Genomic DNA, 16,396 nt, shown 5'->3' with positions numbered 1-16,396 from the left:
ACTTGTGTTGGTGTTTACAGCTTACCAACGAGCCTTGAGCATGGTCCTCTGAGGCTCTGACAAGCAATCTTTCATAGGCCATTACGCAGTCAAGTCTGAGTGACTAACGTTTTTACTCCTGCTACAGAAAGAGGCTGGCTGAGGCCTTCATCTAAGGACTAGCTGATTTAGTCAAGCTCCCTAGCAAGACGGAAATACCAGCATCAAGAAGCAATAGACATAATTTAATCCAAGTATTCTGAACGCAAGAGAAGAATGTGGGTGCAATGCATGTATAAAAACCCACCTGTTAGGATTTCAAAGTGGCTCAGCAGTCAGATTGCCACTTCAGCCCTGTAGAAGATGGGGAGGTTGGGGGTAAAAAGGTGGGAAGGAGATGTGTTTCATGTTCTCAGGAGAACAAAGAAGATGTCAATAGACCATATGCATCATGACAAGGATAGCTTAGAAGAGGACAATGAGGTTATGCACAGGGCAGTCATCTGTCCACAAAGGATAACCACAAGGCTGGAACTAGACTGATATCCACCAACAATAACTGGATGGTTAGTATCAAAACCTGGCTTTGGACACAGTTTTCCTACAGCCTGGCAGCAATAAAGGCGGATTCTGGAGTGAAGGTGGAAATTCATGGTGGCTAGATTGTTTTTAGAAGACAGCTCCAAGGGAATCTGATAGCTGAATGATATGAACTCATCCAAACCATCTTCAGTTTTGCTAGAACACAGCAATGAAACCCTCAACACCAGGACTTGTACACAGCAGTAAGGACAGAGACACTGTACCTTCATGCCAGCATGAAGCTCCCACCATAAACATTGTTACTGTTTCCACTTGGAATTCCACCTTGTGTCATCATGGGGTTAATATGCTTTACAGCTGGACAAAGACGACCCAGATGTCAGCAGGGTTAATTCCTGCTCCCCTCCTGCACCCTCCTTTACAAAGAGCTGCTATGAACTTTGTCTTTACTTCCTGATAATGCTGATCACAAACTGAATGTTCAACCGTTAAGCTGTGTCACTTAAAGTAGCAAGTTTACTTGGCAAAAAACAGATGTGTAGTTATATAACTAAGTGTAAAAATTAAACTCCATTGTGAGGAATCTTTCTCATTTGACGAGACCATTGTGAAGTGTTCTGTACCTGCACAGCAGAGACCAGAGCACTATGTACAGTAACAGCATTTCGCCATTATTCCATCAGTGTCTAGGAATAAATCTGTATCATAGAAGAGCTCACCACATCAGAGTAGAGCACAGGGATTCCCAGTTGTATTAGCTTGTAGAGATGTTGATGCTTTGTTTGTATACCCACTGACTGCTCATTTTTAAGTGCCTTCCTGCATCGGAAATGTTCAGCCTGAGAGAGGACATGGGTGTTTTGTGGTAACAATGACCCAGCCCAGCACTAGCATCTAAACGTAGAAGAGAGTGTGAGAGTGAGTGAGTGAGTGTGTATGTCTCTCTCTCTCTCAGGTCATCTTATCTGTGCTCTCACCATTGAGAAAAGGACTGAAAAGGAGTCTAGCAGTACTATGGATGATGTTCTACACAGGTGTGTAACTATAGTTGCCCCACTGCCCCCAAAAATAAACAGTTTGGGACTCTGATAGAAACACACAGAAGAGTTAAATGCAGTAAGCTCAAAGTAGTTTAGAAGTTCTCCTCCGAGGAATCCATACAAAAGTAGAGTATTTCAGGGACAGCAGGCAGAGCTGGATTTCCCCACTGGCGTCACTAGAAGCAGGAGTCTTAAAAAGAAGAATTTTTCAGACAGTAGCACTCCATCTGTGTTGTGCAGGTGGGTGAGAAGCAGGGCGGGAGAAGAGAAGTGGATGACTGCACGAATTCAATTCTCCAAGGTTCTTAAAGGCAGTGTTTAGATAAAGAATCTAGGAACATATTTTTCACATCCCTTCCTAGAGAGATCATACACGTAGACCTGCAGCCGCCAACTATAGAAGAATCGTTGAATCAAAAGAACAGCAATCTAGTGGGGTGCATTAAAGGATGTACCAGATACACCCAGTGGCATGCAGAGGCCAAAAGATATTGGACCTGCTCCAATTTATCCATGATACAGAAGTCTGAATAGCACCAAGGAATAGAACAATAATTCAAACTAAAGGCAAAATTGGATAGAAAGTGAAACAGAAGGTATTGTTTTAAATTCAAGCCTTCCTTAAAACCACCATAAGATGTCATACAAGCTGACAAAAGCCAGGGAAGTCAGAGTTAAGGCTGATGTTCTCAATTCATGCGTATTGTGCCTTACGTTGTGTCCACATTACAATTTTTAACCAACTTTGTAACCAGTTACTGGCAAGGTTAGCTCTACATAGGGTTGTGCATCCACACACTACATAGTTAGAACTTGGTAGTAAGGCAGCTAACAGTGTTTTGCTCCTCTGGAGTCAGACAGACACATGATGTCTTCTCGTAACCAGCTCACCTCACTGTTTTGGGAGTGCGTACGGAACCCCTAGCAGAACTGGCTGGTCCTGAGAGTGCGTTACCCCACGTGCCACAGATACCACTCTGAAATACTACTCCTGCATTGCACTTCCGAGGGAGCATGGGAGAAGAGCTCAAAGAGATGTTAACATCAAGGTGGGCTCGCAGATGCAGGTGTCCTGTCGGTGATGTCAGGAAAACTGCCAGAGGGACACAACCTGAACTGTGTTACCTGTAACCATTCAAGTGACTAAACATCTAACTGAGTAGAAAGCCACTATTAAGAGTTATAGCGTGGACAGACATTTGGGAAAACAAAAACAAAAAGACAGTTCACAGTTAAGTTAAAGACAAAGTACCATCCTCAAGTCAGTGTTGGCTGGATATTGCCTGTCTGTGACAACCTTGAAGTTATTTCAAAGTAGACTGTTGTATTTAATTTCCTTAAAAAAAACCACATCTCCCCCCCCCCCCCCCACCCACTCACAACACCAACACCAACACAAAAAACAGCTTTCATAGAAGGTTATAAAATCATGTATTATGGATCCTTCCAGCATTCTGGCTAGGACTCTCCAGGTGCCTATATACACCTATATATATTCTTTTAAAAACCACGTAAGCAATACAAGTTTTAACATGTATTTTCATCATTTTATTAGCTACCCTATCGGGCCATCATGAACCACCCAGTAGATGGATATTTTGATTGTCCTGATGTCTTGTGCTTTGACATACATCACTGATCACTTACCAACCGTCAGTGAGAGCTACTATGGTACCGTGTACATTTGTGTTTTAGCATTTCTGCAAAAAAGTGTACTCTCCTCACCCCCCCAATGAATTAGACCCCCCCCCCATTATGGGGAAAAAAAAATTCAGACGAGTTCTGTGAGCACACATTGGCTAAGTAGGTGCCTAACAAATACACTTCGCAGGCACAAAAATTCTTGGCTGCAAAAAACGGACGTGCACAGAGTTATGACTTTAAGAGGCCGTATTTGAATGTAAGCCAGGTAAATCTTGTGGTCTTTGCAGATCTTGTGGTACTTCACAGCATCACAAACTATACTGCAAGACTGTACTATGTATATGCACCACTCCCATCCAATATAACCCCTGGGGGCAGGGGAGGAATACAGTACTTATGTACGGTGGCTCCCTTTCAAAAATGCTAAAACCCCAAGGCTTACCCTAGTTTAATTAGCTGCAAACTGAAGCTTCAAGGCTTGAATTTTATTTAATTTTTAAAGTCTGACCCAAGTATCTTAGACAACTCCGGGTGCAATGAAAACAAACAAAAACCTGCCTTTTTTCAGGGCAGGGAAACAGGGCCAGCCAGTGGATCCTGAAATCGCAGAGTTCTAGTTTTTAAAAGAGAACTATAGTTAAACCCTGCTTCTAAGATGAGTGCAATTTGCGAGATCTTTGGGAGAGTGCAAGAACCTTTTATCTTTGCAAAGCCACATATGATTCTTGGTCTGACCTTGGTACACAGAAAAGATTCTAGGCTGAGACTTTGTCAAGTTTCAGTCCAGAGAATATTTTAAGTCTCGAGTCAAATCCCTGTAAAACAAAGTTTACAATAAATAGTGTTGATAGGCCCTTAAACACAATGTTGCTAAGAGCGCCACTATAATACCTGCAGGAATAAGGAAGCAGGAAAGCACCAAGCGCGGATGCCCAAGGAAGGTCTCTGCAAGAGTGCTATAAGAGTGGAGAAAGCGGAGACATTCTGGAGAGCACTAGCATCATGCATTAATTGTTCACGTAGATTTCCATTCATACACTGTCACAGAGTGCACCAAGGCAAAACTGTATTTCCCCCCCATAATTCAGCCAGCATCTTAGAAATCCCCAAGCACATCACAAAGCAGAGCAGACAAATGGCAAGGCGGCAGACCAAGCAGTGACATGAGAGAATGGGTATCTAGTGTGAGGTGACAGCAGAGAAGCCCCAGCAGGAATGGCGGATGTGGAAGAGGAGCAGCAGCTTTATGTACAAGTATGTCTGAGGACAGGATGCAAACTGTGGACCATACCAACCCAATTGGAAAGAATCCTGCATTCCAAATGGTGCCAACGTTTCCACTTTGTTTCAATGGTGATTAGAGTTTTCTTTGGACTGATTGCAATGTACTTTATCCAGTTACAGTGTGTTGCTCAGGAATTCAGATTACACACCATACTCCTCAACTCGACCAAGTCACACAGTTCATGAGCTACAACTACAAGACCTGGTACCAACCACTTACTCATTCCTACTGCAACTAGTTCTGGTTGCCGACCACCATGGGGAGGGAAGAAATACAGGCTATTCTGGAGAGTGGTTGTAACAGCATATTAATTACTCTGACAATGAAGCAGTGCAAGGAAACGACTCACTGACACGCCATCCACAGCGTATGCAGGAAATTGAGGGAATGTTTTTGGCATACGGAAGTTTGAAACAGAACTAGGCAGAATCAAGAATTTTAGTGCTTGTGCCTGGACATCAGGGGAAAGTCGCTTACTTGTAACCCTGAATGCAAGGATAAAATGGAAAGCTATATATGTGAGCTCGCAGTACAGCTGGTGGTTCTAACAAGCAATGTGCAGGAGCAATTGTTTGGTTTTAAGATTCTATGGCAGAACATAATGAAAGTGGCAGAAAAATCTCTGATTTCGAGCACATGCCATCGTATCAGTGAGCAAAGGAGTAGTGATAAGGGTTCAAGGGAAGCCAGAGGTGGTAACAGACAGCCAGTCCTTATTAAAAGACAGCTATGTTGATCCACATTATCGTTACCAAGTGGATACCCAGGATGGGGGTAATTCTACCTTGTGCTTAGAGTGTGGAACACTTTTGGTTTGGCGCACTCTCTGGTGCCAGGTGTAGATACTGTTCTTCAACTTGGAATCTGTGGATTAAAGCAGCAGTGACTTTGGCTCCACTCTGAGGTGTGGATGCCTGGCTGTCAGAATGCATACAAGAAGCCTTGCCATGGTGAAATGTTGATATTGCTCCTTTAGTCAGCACCAGGGCAACCCTGGTTAGCTTCAACCCTTGGCAGGAGGGAATGCGGGGAGGTTCAGGGAGAAGGAATGTGAAGAAATAAGGCACTGGCCTGGGGTAAGTAGTGCAGGGATGGAGGGGCGGGTGGGAGTGGAGGAGGGGTTGCGCGAGAAGGACCTTATTTCAGTACCTGTTCCATTTGAGGGCGCGGTTACCAGTACGTCCGTGCACTGTCCGAGGGCTTAAACTGCCAGCTCATATGGCTGCTACTGTCCATGGCAGCCAAATACAACTGTGATGATGCAGGAGAGAGAGAGAAAAAGAGAGAGTGCAGCCTCAACGTGCATGAAAAACACAGTGCAAGCAAGTGACACGCTGTGGTGTGTGCCAGCGATAGGGAGGGCTCTACCACCCTACAGGAATAGCCCTGGGTCAAGAAGGAGGAGAACGATGAAAGGAATGACTGGGGGGAAAAAGAATAGACAAACAATGCAGTAGGTGATTAGCTCTTCTAGGATTAGTGTGTCTTGGTTTTCATAATCTGGTCCCACAATCAAAGTGGAGCAGGATACTTCAGTCCTGGCCATGCACTGTCTCTTTACTCTGCTTGGGTGCCTCCTTTTTGCAGATCTCTGACCCCCCCCCCCCAAACAGGGAGCATGAACACGCATATTTTTTCTGTGCCACCCCAAACAGCAGGAATCGTTTGCTGACTAAATGGGTTCAGCCTTTTCTTCCGCTCCTGAAATAGCCTCAATTGCTTAATACAGAGATCTGCCTACATAGACTCTGGAGGATCTTCTCTACCCCACTGCCTACCTAGGTGGCAAGCGCAAAGGGATCCATTCCCTTTCTCCTACCCATGTGGTGTGTGAACACCCTCAGACAGTCCCTTCCACTATCTAGGATGTACATTCTCCTTCAGAAACCCCATTGCCTCCTCTGCTTGGGTTCTTCCTTGTGGTCCAGGCAGGGAAGCTGATACATTCTCCATCCCACCTCCCACACGTAGACATAATGTCCCCCCGCATAGCCCTTCTCTCTGGCTGCCCCAAGTGAAATTCCTTTGAAAAAACCCTTACCAGCATCTCTCCTCAGAAACAGCTGGAAGCACCAAGATTTAGCTCCACATTCAGGGCCATTAATGCAACCAGCTACTGAAGAACCAGGGAATCCTCTCCTCATGGTTAGAGTTCCTGCAGAAAGAAGCCTCCTTTTTCTGAGGCAGAAGAGCTATGGGGTAGGAAATGCTGTGTGGCAAGACCTTGCCTCAGAGGAATAGGATGAACAGGTCTGTGCAGTGTTAAAGGGACAGTGCATTTGCTGTAACAGAGAATTCCAGCAATACAGCAGCAGTTTATGACACCGCACTGAAAGCTGCGGCTGACCTTTCTCTGGAGCCAGCTCCATTGCCAAGAGCAGATAACGCTTTCTAAGCTCAAGTGCTGAATGTCAGGGACCTGGAACAAGTGTTTTTTCCATTCTAAGCAAGCTTCAAGAAGTTTGGCCAGTTTATGAGAAGTATAAAAATAAGTGCTGGCCTTCCTGTTTGCCACTTTTGCCTCTTCTAGATTTAGAAGAGTCTTTTGTTGTATGAAGGCCCCACTCAGTGAACTAGGCTTAGCCCCTATGGTGTGGGTTTTCATTAATTATAATGGATGGCCTGTTATTAAGTATGCTATGCTGCATCCTCAGGAACTATCAGCAGGTTGGTTAGTTAGCATTCTGATGGCCCATGGCAAAAAGGTGGTATTGCAGTAATGAGATTACAGCATCTGGAGAGAGAAGTGAATACTCACCTAATTTTATTTTTTTAAATGCATAAATAAAAATCCATATTTTAGTCTATCGAGTAAAATGGCTCCGAGGCCACTTCAAGCTCCTGATTACCAAAGAACCTTCCATGAAAGATTTTTTTCTCCTTAGGAAATTAGATACAAAAATAAGAATTCAAAAGTTGTGAAATGAAAATAAAACCCTTCAAAAAGGAAAAAAAACTTCATCCTTTTGTTTTCACAGTGTAAGTTAAGGAGAGATTCAGCATTACCTTTGGGTTTACTGGTTCAGCAGTTTATTTTGCAAACTTAAAGGACCAACCCCACAAGCAGTTAGTAACTGTGCGTGAGAGACACCCATCTCACAGAAGTCACTCAAAGTTACTCACAAGCTTCAGTGGTGGCAGGACGGGCCAAGAGCGTTATTAGATTTTTATATTTAATTTGATCTTTTTCATACATACCATGCCCCAAGTAGCATCTGGGCTTTTATTTTCAATGGCAACTTAGACATGCCTCATCTGTTAAGTTTTTCACCATTTATGGACCAGATCTTCTGCCTTGAGCCGCATAATCAGCTCCCCCTGAAGTACATAGGAGTGGCATGTGCATATCCCCAAAGCAGAACTTGGCCTCGGATGTTGAAGCAGAGAAGCAATAAAGACACTTACTGAGGGAGGTGGAGACTCCCGGCCAATCAGAGGCGTGTTCTCACAGCGGGGGTTCTGGAAGTTTGCATTCTGGCTCCTATGAAAGGGAAATATACATGGTGATAGGAGGACACATGGCACATTCTCCAGCAGAGACACTCGAACTGGCACAGGATAACCCTCAATGCAGGGCAGTACTACCTCCCACAGACCCTCTCTGGAACTGTCATCATTCAATTCCCTGGAATGCTTTCCCTACATGCCAAATGGGTCACTTCTACCTTGATCAATGGGACACTAACATGGGTGCCTGTCCATCTCAGATACTCTGAGATGGGTACTTCATAAATGGAATATGAGAGTGTAATCTGATTTTTTTTTTTTTAAATGTAGAGCTAAACGAAGCCAGCCTCCCTGCCCAAAAGTTAACAGTCACAATAAATGTGGGAGAACGAGACAGATGAACCAATCCAACACAGACAGTCCTTGCAGCCAGCCAGCCAGCCAGACACTCCCAGGGCAGGAGCTCTGTAGAAGGGATACCTAAACTCAGACTGCCCTGCCTGAACTAGATGGATCTAGAAAGCAAAGACGGTTGACCTCAACTGCCTTGGGGTGGACAGTCTAAAGCTGCTGTCATGTGGATTTCCACCACTTGGGAGGCTTAACACTTCTCTTGCAAAGCAGTTACCTCTGAACAGTCCTTAAGGAACAAGACTCATAATAGAAACTGGTGACACTTAACTCCATCCCTTCCATAGGTAACACTGTAAATCCTCTAACACAAGGCAACTCAGTACTTTCTAGTCATCTACCTCGTGTAGTTATTTCTATTAGAGGACAGAAACACTTGCCAATGCTGCAAGTAAAAAGATCACTAAGATCAAGTGATATAAACAGAACCTTTTATCACTCTTCCTCTCAGGCTTATCACACTGCTGTTAGTGAGCTTGTTCATTTCCCAGGGCAGCTGCTGCAGAAAGTGTTCTTTAGCTATGCTGTGCAATGGACACCCGCAACTAAAGTACAGCAAAGCATTTTGGATGGCGATAGCTACAACATGGCTCCTCTCCTCGCTCCTGGCTACTCACATGTACTCCGTGACAGGAGCATTGCTGACTGTGTGCGCGGCCGCTGGAATGCTGGTCTCACTGCCATAGCTACTCCCACAGCTATAGAGGCTGGGCATGTGCACCCTGTACAGATTATCGTGGGTTTGTCTGTTCCCTTGAGCAGTAGATTCCTCCTCCCCATCATCATCCGAGCTCCTGTAGGAAAGAAAGTTTATCCTAATAGCCTAGAATTGTTATGTTAGTGGGGCCTGCAAGAAACCAGAGCACATGGTAATCCCAGTAACCTTCTAATCCTCCTCCATACATCCCCCTTAACAGCCAGTCAGCATGTGCCTCAATATGGTAGCATAGATACAGACCCCAGCAAGCATCTCCTCCCCAACCACTAGAGTGACTCAGGCCTCCCACAAATACCATCTGGACTTTCTCAGACTGCAACGTTTTCCATATTGTCCCAAAGTCCTTCCCACAGGGCTTGGCAGAGAACGCAACTCCACAGATCCCCCAACCATATGAACTGGAGTATGGACACACCCAAGAACACTTGGCGCTTGTTTAAATGGGGCACTGGTTGCAGTATTAACCTTATACCATGTCTCCCTCATACACATACTGAAGTTGCACTTTGCCGTGTATGTCTATTTCTTGAACTGATTTCCAGAGGTCTTCCATGTGACATACCGTAAGATAAGAAGGTTGATTCTGCAGTAGTTCTATACCATGAACTCCCACTGAAGACAATGAGAACTCCATTCAGAGTGGCTATAAAAAAAAGGTCCCTTTCTACTTCAGTGCGTATAACAAAAAACTTTTGGAAGCCAGTGCAGTAGGGCTTAGCTACTGTGGGATTAAGGCATTTTTGCCTAGAGCCCTTGCTACTTTAAACATCTGATTTTGATGTATTTGTTTGGACTATTGTTCTCTTGGGGTCAATGTTTATACCTATACCTTTGGGGTTATAAGAAGGTAAGTCATCCTACACTTCGTAGGAATGGAAGGATTGATTTTATGAGAAACATTAACTTTATGAACTGAGTTAGTTCTTAGTCACTTTTTTCAAAGGAGAACTGTACATCAAGCTCTATGTAACAATGGCACCACCTTATTCAACAGATCTCCCCTTTGTGTGCAACAGTTATATATTTGTTAAAATCCACAGATGTATTTTTGCTATTTTTACTCTGCAGAGCCCCCCAGCTATGAGAGCGGCATCTGAATCCTATTTCTTCCTGGATAACAAAATTGCCTAGTAACTGGAACAATCTGTTCCATCTGTGTAAACCCAATGAAAACAGAGATTGGAAGAGTTTACCCTGCAGAACCTTCACTACTAGCAATGATGTACATGAACAAACACACAAACACAAAAAAAAAAAAAAAAAAAAAAAACACATCACCAACTCAGAACCCAGATCGAGTTTGCAGTTGGGAGAAAAGTTTGTTAACAGGACACATTTAATATGCAATCAATGAGAAGCAATCACTTCTCCGAGCACTGCTACACACCAAACCTTCAGCTGAAGGCCAACTGGTAGTCAAACAGAATACCAAAGGAAGAAACAGACTAGTAAATCTTGCATGATATCCTACTTCAGAACTATTCTCTACCTGCTGATCTAGGATTCCAGAGAAACCACATCTGCTTCCGTCTCCTCTAAGCTGTCTGAACCCAACATATATCTTTTTTTCCCCTGGTGCAGTATTCCTTAACTAACTTGATTCTTCTTCCCTCCCTGACATGTAGTCCCACCCCCAGCCAAATGAACTAAACCAGTGAGCAACTTATCAGGAGCAGACAGCATGCGCCTCCTGTGAGGTTGTCATGAAATGATAATACCTATTTCTTACACAGCACTTTTCATCAGATTTCAAAGCGCTTTACAAGAGAGATCAGTACCATTTTCCTCATTTTACAGATGCATGAATCTCATATTCTTAGCCACACAGTATAGCTCATTATCGTTAGGCCACTGGAGTCGATTTCACAACAGTGTATGTTTATCAGAGGCATAGGTGAACACTAGGTTACTCCTCAAACCGAGGCATGTAATTCTGGACTAAGCAGGTGACAGCAACAGAGCTGGTTTATAAATCTGAAGAGACTGACACCAAAACCCCCATATGCCTGTAATGTATATCTTAATCCTTGGAATGCTGTTCTAAATATTTACAGAAATCAAACTACACTGCTAGAGACAACTTGAGATTTTGTTGATTATAATCAACAACCTAGGATTGTTTTTAGAAAAAAAAAAAAAAAGTGTGAAAGGAAACACTAGGCAGTCTCAAATCCAGGCACCACATTTCCCACCAGCTGAACGCTGTACACATTATGTTAACACTGGCAAACCCAAAGAGATTGCAAGTCAGCGTGGACTCCTGCACAGCCTACACCTCCGCTTCAGTTTGGAAGAGCAGATACAGGTATCATTGCCCATCACTTGAATCGGGTGGTATGGAAATTTTTGGGCTATCGCAATATTGCATCACTGTTGCGTAACTAATTAACCTAATTCCGGCCCCTCCCATCCTCCTTCATGGATTTTCTCAGTATAGGGATACTGGATACTACACTGGACAAGTCGATTTCCGATAGGAAACATTCTACACTGGCAGGGAGCTGGACCAAACAGGACGACGTCTCCAACGTCTATGATTAGAAGACAAGTTATCACACGTCTTGTCAGTTGCCTTTAGTGTCAGTACCACAAGGGGACAGTAAAGTTTTACTAAACGGGGCAGACACTGTATTTTACCTGTAAGAGAAGCCACTCCCTGAACTGGGTGCAGAGAGTACAGGTCCCAGCTTGATATGTAGACCTGCTGTTTACTGCTGCACATGGAAAGAGCATCAAGACCTCCAGTTGTTTTCTGAAGACATTGATATATTTCAAAGTGCCCCCTCCCCTTTAAACCAAAAAACAGGAAGGGCAGCCCTCACCACCCCAGGAAGTCTTCCTAATGCATTTGAGTGCCTCCAGTTCTGTACACTGAGTCTCGGACACTTAAAATCACCTAAATCGTATTTAGAACATGAACGTTTGTTGAACACAGGGTACTTTTCAAACAAATGAAAGCTAAAACGCCAATGCAACATGTTGTACAGAAACCAATGCGACAACTGGCCCTATGACAGATGGACCAATAAATCCTAGTCTCGTAACAACATAAGAATGGCCATACTGGGTCAGACCAAAGGTCCATCTAGCCTGGTATCCTGTCTTCTGACAGTAGTCAAATGTCAGGTGCCCCAGGGAATGAACAGAACAGGTAATCATCAAGTGATCCATCCCGTCGCCAATTCCCAGCTTCTAGCAAACAGGGGTTAGGGACACCATCCCTGCCCATCCTGGCTAATAGCCATTGATGGACCTATCCTCCATGAATTTATCTAGTTCTTTTCTGAATCCTGTTCTAGTCTTGGCCTTCAACATCCTCTGGCAAAGAGTTCCACAAGTTGACTGAGCATCTCATCTTTAATTACCACCACTACATATCCATTAGAAATAGCAACAGGTCTCAGATTCCTTTAGTGCCACAAAATAATAGATGTATTTTTTATTTGGTCATCTCATTACTGCTGGGGCCATATCCTGCTCACAGTAGTCATGCAGTTAAGTCCCATTGATGACAGTGGAATTGAGGGAGTAAGGTGAGCAGGACCTGATCCTCACCACTTCAGGTCTCTCTCCCAGTAAATGCAATGGAAGACAATAGGTATTGTACAGTTCAAGTATTGCTGTCCTCTGCCACCCTAGAGCTATACCATTAATCTCTAACTCAGACTAATAAAAGTCTCACTCTGCACACCATCAAATACCCTCTACGGTGCCTATATACAGAGTTACACAGTAATAAGGTTCTGAATTAAACTGACCAAGTTAAGGCTAACAAATCCTCCTCCCTTTGGGCCTACGTTTTATAACAACTTATCCCTCATGCTCTTAGAGCACACATGGTAAGGAGTTCTATGTGCTGACGGGCATAACTCCAATTGCCAGCTTTCATTAGGAAACAGCTCTATAACCCAACAGTGTGAGCAGACTGTATCTAATCCCACTGCATACCTTTTTTGCTGCCAAGTGTGTGGGACGCTGCACACAATGGAACTGAACATGAGAGCCGTGACAAAGGAGAAGAGAACCAGGTAAATGAGCCCTTCCACTCCATCGTAGCAGAAGCCTGTCAGAGCCTGGACATAATCCTAAAGGGAGAAATTAAGCAGAGCCTCTTGGTTCACCATAAAAAGTAACACTGCAATTTCCATATTACAAAAATCCCATCACCTGGATTCTGGCTCACCACCTAAAAACAGCCATTTTCCACAATGTAATTTGCTTGGTTTCTTTAGACTCAAGGTTTGTTTTTAAAAGCTAACCAATCCCCTTGTTTTTACACAGGGCTCCATTCAGGAACAGATGTACATTGTATTCTCAGGTTTCAGAGTAGCAACCGTGTTAGCCTGTATCTGCAAAAAGAACGGGAGTACTTGTGGCACCTTAGAGACAAATTTATTTGAGCATAAGCTTTCGTGGGCTACAGCCCACTTCTATGCATCCGAAGAAGTGGGCTGTAGCTAACACTAATAAATGTGTTAGTCTTTAAGGTGCCACAAGTACTCCTGTTCTTTTTATTGTATTCTCAGCCATACATATAAAAAAAGGAAGATCAAGATAAGTCTGCCTGTTCCATAGTTTCACTATTACTCATGAAATCAGTAGACGTCAATTTCCAGTTCTGCAGCTCTTCCACCCAGTGCCCCACTACACTTGTGCACAGCTAGACCCGGACTATAAATTTAACTGTACATCTTGGCAAAGCAGCAATTCACTCACCAACATGGAAATCTTGCTCTACCACTACAAAGTGCTATACATGTGAAAGGCATCGGACTGAGAACAGTATGAAGCTTAGAGTTAAGGTCCATGAAGCTTCAGTGCTACAATTTGTAGAAGCACAAAAGTTCACCAACTAATTCCCTACACTAATCTGCCATTAACACACACAAAAAAACCCCCACACCACCATCTCAAAACAGATTCTCTGCCCTCTGTAAAAGTGGAGCAGCAAAGCCAGACAAACGCTCTACTGTATTTTGACGCTCCAGACAGCTTTGTACTCTGACCCTCACATTGCTCAGCACTCTGGGGCTCTGAATCCGCACAAGACAGTGACAATTTGTCAGCTCCAGACACGGATTCTCCATACTCACCAAATGAAGACTACGACAGTCTACCAGTGCAGTCAGGTGCTGCAAATTGATCTCGGTGGAGTTTAGAACCTCCTGTATCCGAGTAAGGTACTCCTGTAAGCAACAAGCTAGAGATTAATAGAACAAAAGGGCTTTGCAAGAGCTTACTTAGGGTCTCATGTTGAGGGGACACATCCTTGACTCGTCCAGTGCTTTCAGAAGGTAAGTTGAAGATGTTTTACCTTGGAGGTGGGGTACTCTCTGACGGCTGACCTGAGCAGCTCCAACACATCATCCTGCATCTCCACCAGGGCTTTGTGACTTCCTGACAGCTTCTATTCAAAATGAACACGAACGTGGTCAGTCTTGAGGGGCAAGCCAGGCTATGCGCAACAGAGGAATTTAGGAACTGCCATTGCCAAGTACGGCGATATCATCTACGTGACTGGTAATCCAGGGTAAACTAGCCGCGTCTCACAGCTGTAGTGACACTCCACATAACCCACTTCTTCAGCTCAAAAAGCACAGGATGGAATCAGCTTTCTGGTCTGTACTTTCTGGTCTCCTCAAATATACATAGAAATACAGCCAGGATTAGATTAGTGGGAAAGAAAGCGATTCCACTCAAGGAAAAAAAGTGCCCCATAAGCAAAAAGTAAAACTATGGTCCTGACCACGTCACCTGAGCAGCGGCACCTCCAACAACACTGTGTGCCTGACCTAAGAAATGTGAGCCTCTTATTGCACCAATACCACTTCTCACAGCCCCTGGAAGGTTTCCCAGTCAAGTACTGACCAAATCCAACCCTGCTTCCCTTTGGAGAGCTGAGGAGATCACAGCCAGAGATGGCACAACTACAGGCCACAAGCTAGAACCAACGTTAGATCTGAAAGTCCTTTCCTTTTAAGGAAAGAAGGGGGTGACTCAGCTGGGAAAAGCCCTTATGTTTAGACAAAGCTAACAATCTCGTAACCCGCTCTAGGGCCGATATATCATTTTAAATCCAGCCCCACTGAAATGCGGCTTGTGGCAAGAGAAGGGTGTGAGCTGAGATACTCACCTGCTGAAAGGGGTTTGGATATCCAGCATTACAGGCAAGGTAATAGCGTAGAGTATCTATCAAGACAAAGACAAATAATAGAAATCAGGCTATATTTATTTTTTCCCCCACTTTGAGCCTTCTTATGCTTGCTGCAAGGGAAGATTTAATTTTAAGAGCATTAGTAGTGATACGCTGTGTTAGAGGCAAAGTGTGAGTGGACCCACTTTCTTCCCTCCTCTGTGGTGTTACGGAGCATGGAAGACACCGAAGGGAAGTTGGCTACATTCTGCAATAAAGTAAAGCCATGCTAAAAGCTGACCCTATTGCATTTTTTCCAATAAATGGAGTGAGACTTTCCCACCTATGCAGGAAAGTGAGCCATGAGGACAAAACCACCAATGCTGTGCAGAATCAAAATCAGCCATCATACTCAGTGGCACTCAGACAGGACACTGGGCTGGAGTCTGAGATTTGATTTCTGTGATCCTATGTTAGGAGAGAGAATTACACTAACATGGAAGAGAGTGCGCACACCGGTGCTTATGCTACACATCTGCTGTAAGCACAGCTGCCTGAATACATATTTTTACACGAGAGAACGAAGGAAGGAGACATCTTTGCAACATGGATTTACTCTGCCTCACTTGAAGGAGCAGCTGGTTTTTAAACAGTACTCTGTGGAGGGGGCACAGCCTGGGAAGTGCCTGAGGAAGAAATGGAGGCTGGAGCTGCAGAATGGAAGACTTCTAGCATAAATTAGAGATGATTCATACTCTTCCCCTGCTAGTATTTGTGCACACATCATTAAAACCCAGCTTTTAGCATGCACGGTTTCTTTCATACCTCTATCCTGGCTTGCTCAAAAAGGCGCTTTCTGCACACAGCCAATAGAGTTCACTGCAGGTTTAACCCACAGGAAAACTCCTTCTGCAGCGGAGCATGCCAGGGTACTGGAAACAGGGGTGGTTCTTGCGAACAAGGTAATATCACCAGACTTCCTCATAGCACCCCAAACGTTACTGAAACTTGCCCCGTGCTAAAATCAGCCTCTGACCAAGTCATGCCCTGCCAGCTAACCCCATTACAGTGGCCACCACCAGCTATACATGGACAGGTCAGCCTGTCAAATGCATGGAAATGTAGTCCTGATCCTCCTCCTTAGGGTACACCTGATGCCCACCTAGACCTCTACAAGGGTTTACCAGTTTGAGGGA

General features: G+C 44.2%; 1 protein-coding gene across 2 annotated transcripts in view; it reads right to left on the bottom strand.

Moving 5' to 3' along the window:
* TTYH3 (tweety family member 3) overlaps positions 1-16,396 on the bottom strand; it is a 97,112-nt gene that overhangs the window by 3,628 nt on the left and 77,088 nt on the right. Inside the window, exons 8-14 of one of the 2 annotated variants that reach the window (XM_024214055.3) lie at positions 15,201-15,256; positions 14,382-14,474; positions 14,161-14,253; positions 13,016-13,152; positions 8,967-9,143; positions 7,897-7,972; positions 5,641-5,742 (exon numbers count right to left, since the gene is read on the bottom strand). In XM_024214055.3, the coding sequence (XP_024069823.1) occupies positions 5,662-5,742; positions 7,897-7,972; positions 8,967-9,143; positions 13,016-13,152; positions 14,161-14,253; positions 14,382-14,474; positions 15,201-15,256 (713 nt within the window). In that variant the 3' untranslated portion in view covers positions 5,641-5,661. The remainder of the gene's footprint in view (positions 1-5,640; positions 5,743-7,896; positions 7,973-8,966; positions 9,144-13,015; positions 13,153-14,160; positions 14,254-14,381; positions 14,475-15,200; positions 15,257-16,396) is intronic. The other variant, XM_024214056.3, reaches the window with a different exon arrangement.

This window comes from Terrapene carolina, unplaced genomic scaffold (assembly GCF_002925995.2).
Source record: "Terrapene carolina triunguis isolate 2854851 unplaced genomic scaffold, T_m_triunguis-2.0 Scaffold93, whole genome shotgun sequence".
Lineage (NCBI taxonomy): Eukaryota > Metazoa > Chordata > Testudines > Emydidae > Terrapene > Terrapene triunguis.
The sequence above is the reverse complement of the archived record's forward strand: the minus strand, read 5'-3'. Positions and strand labels throughout refer to the sequence as shown.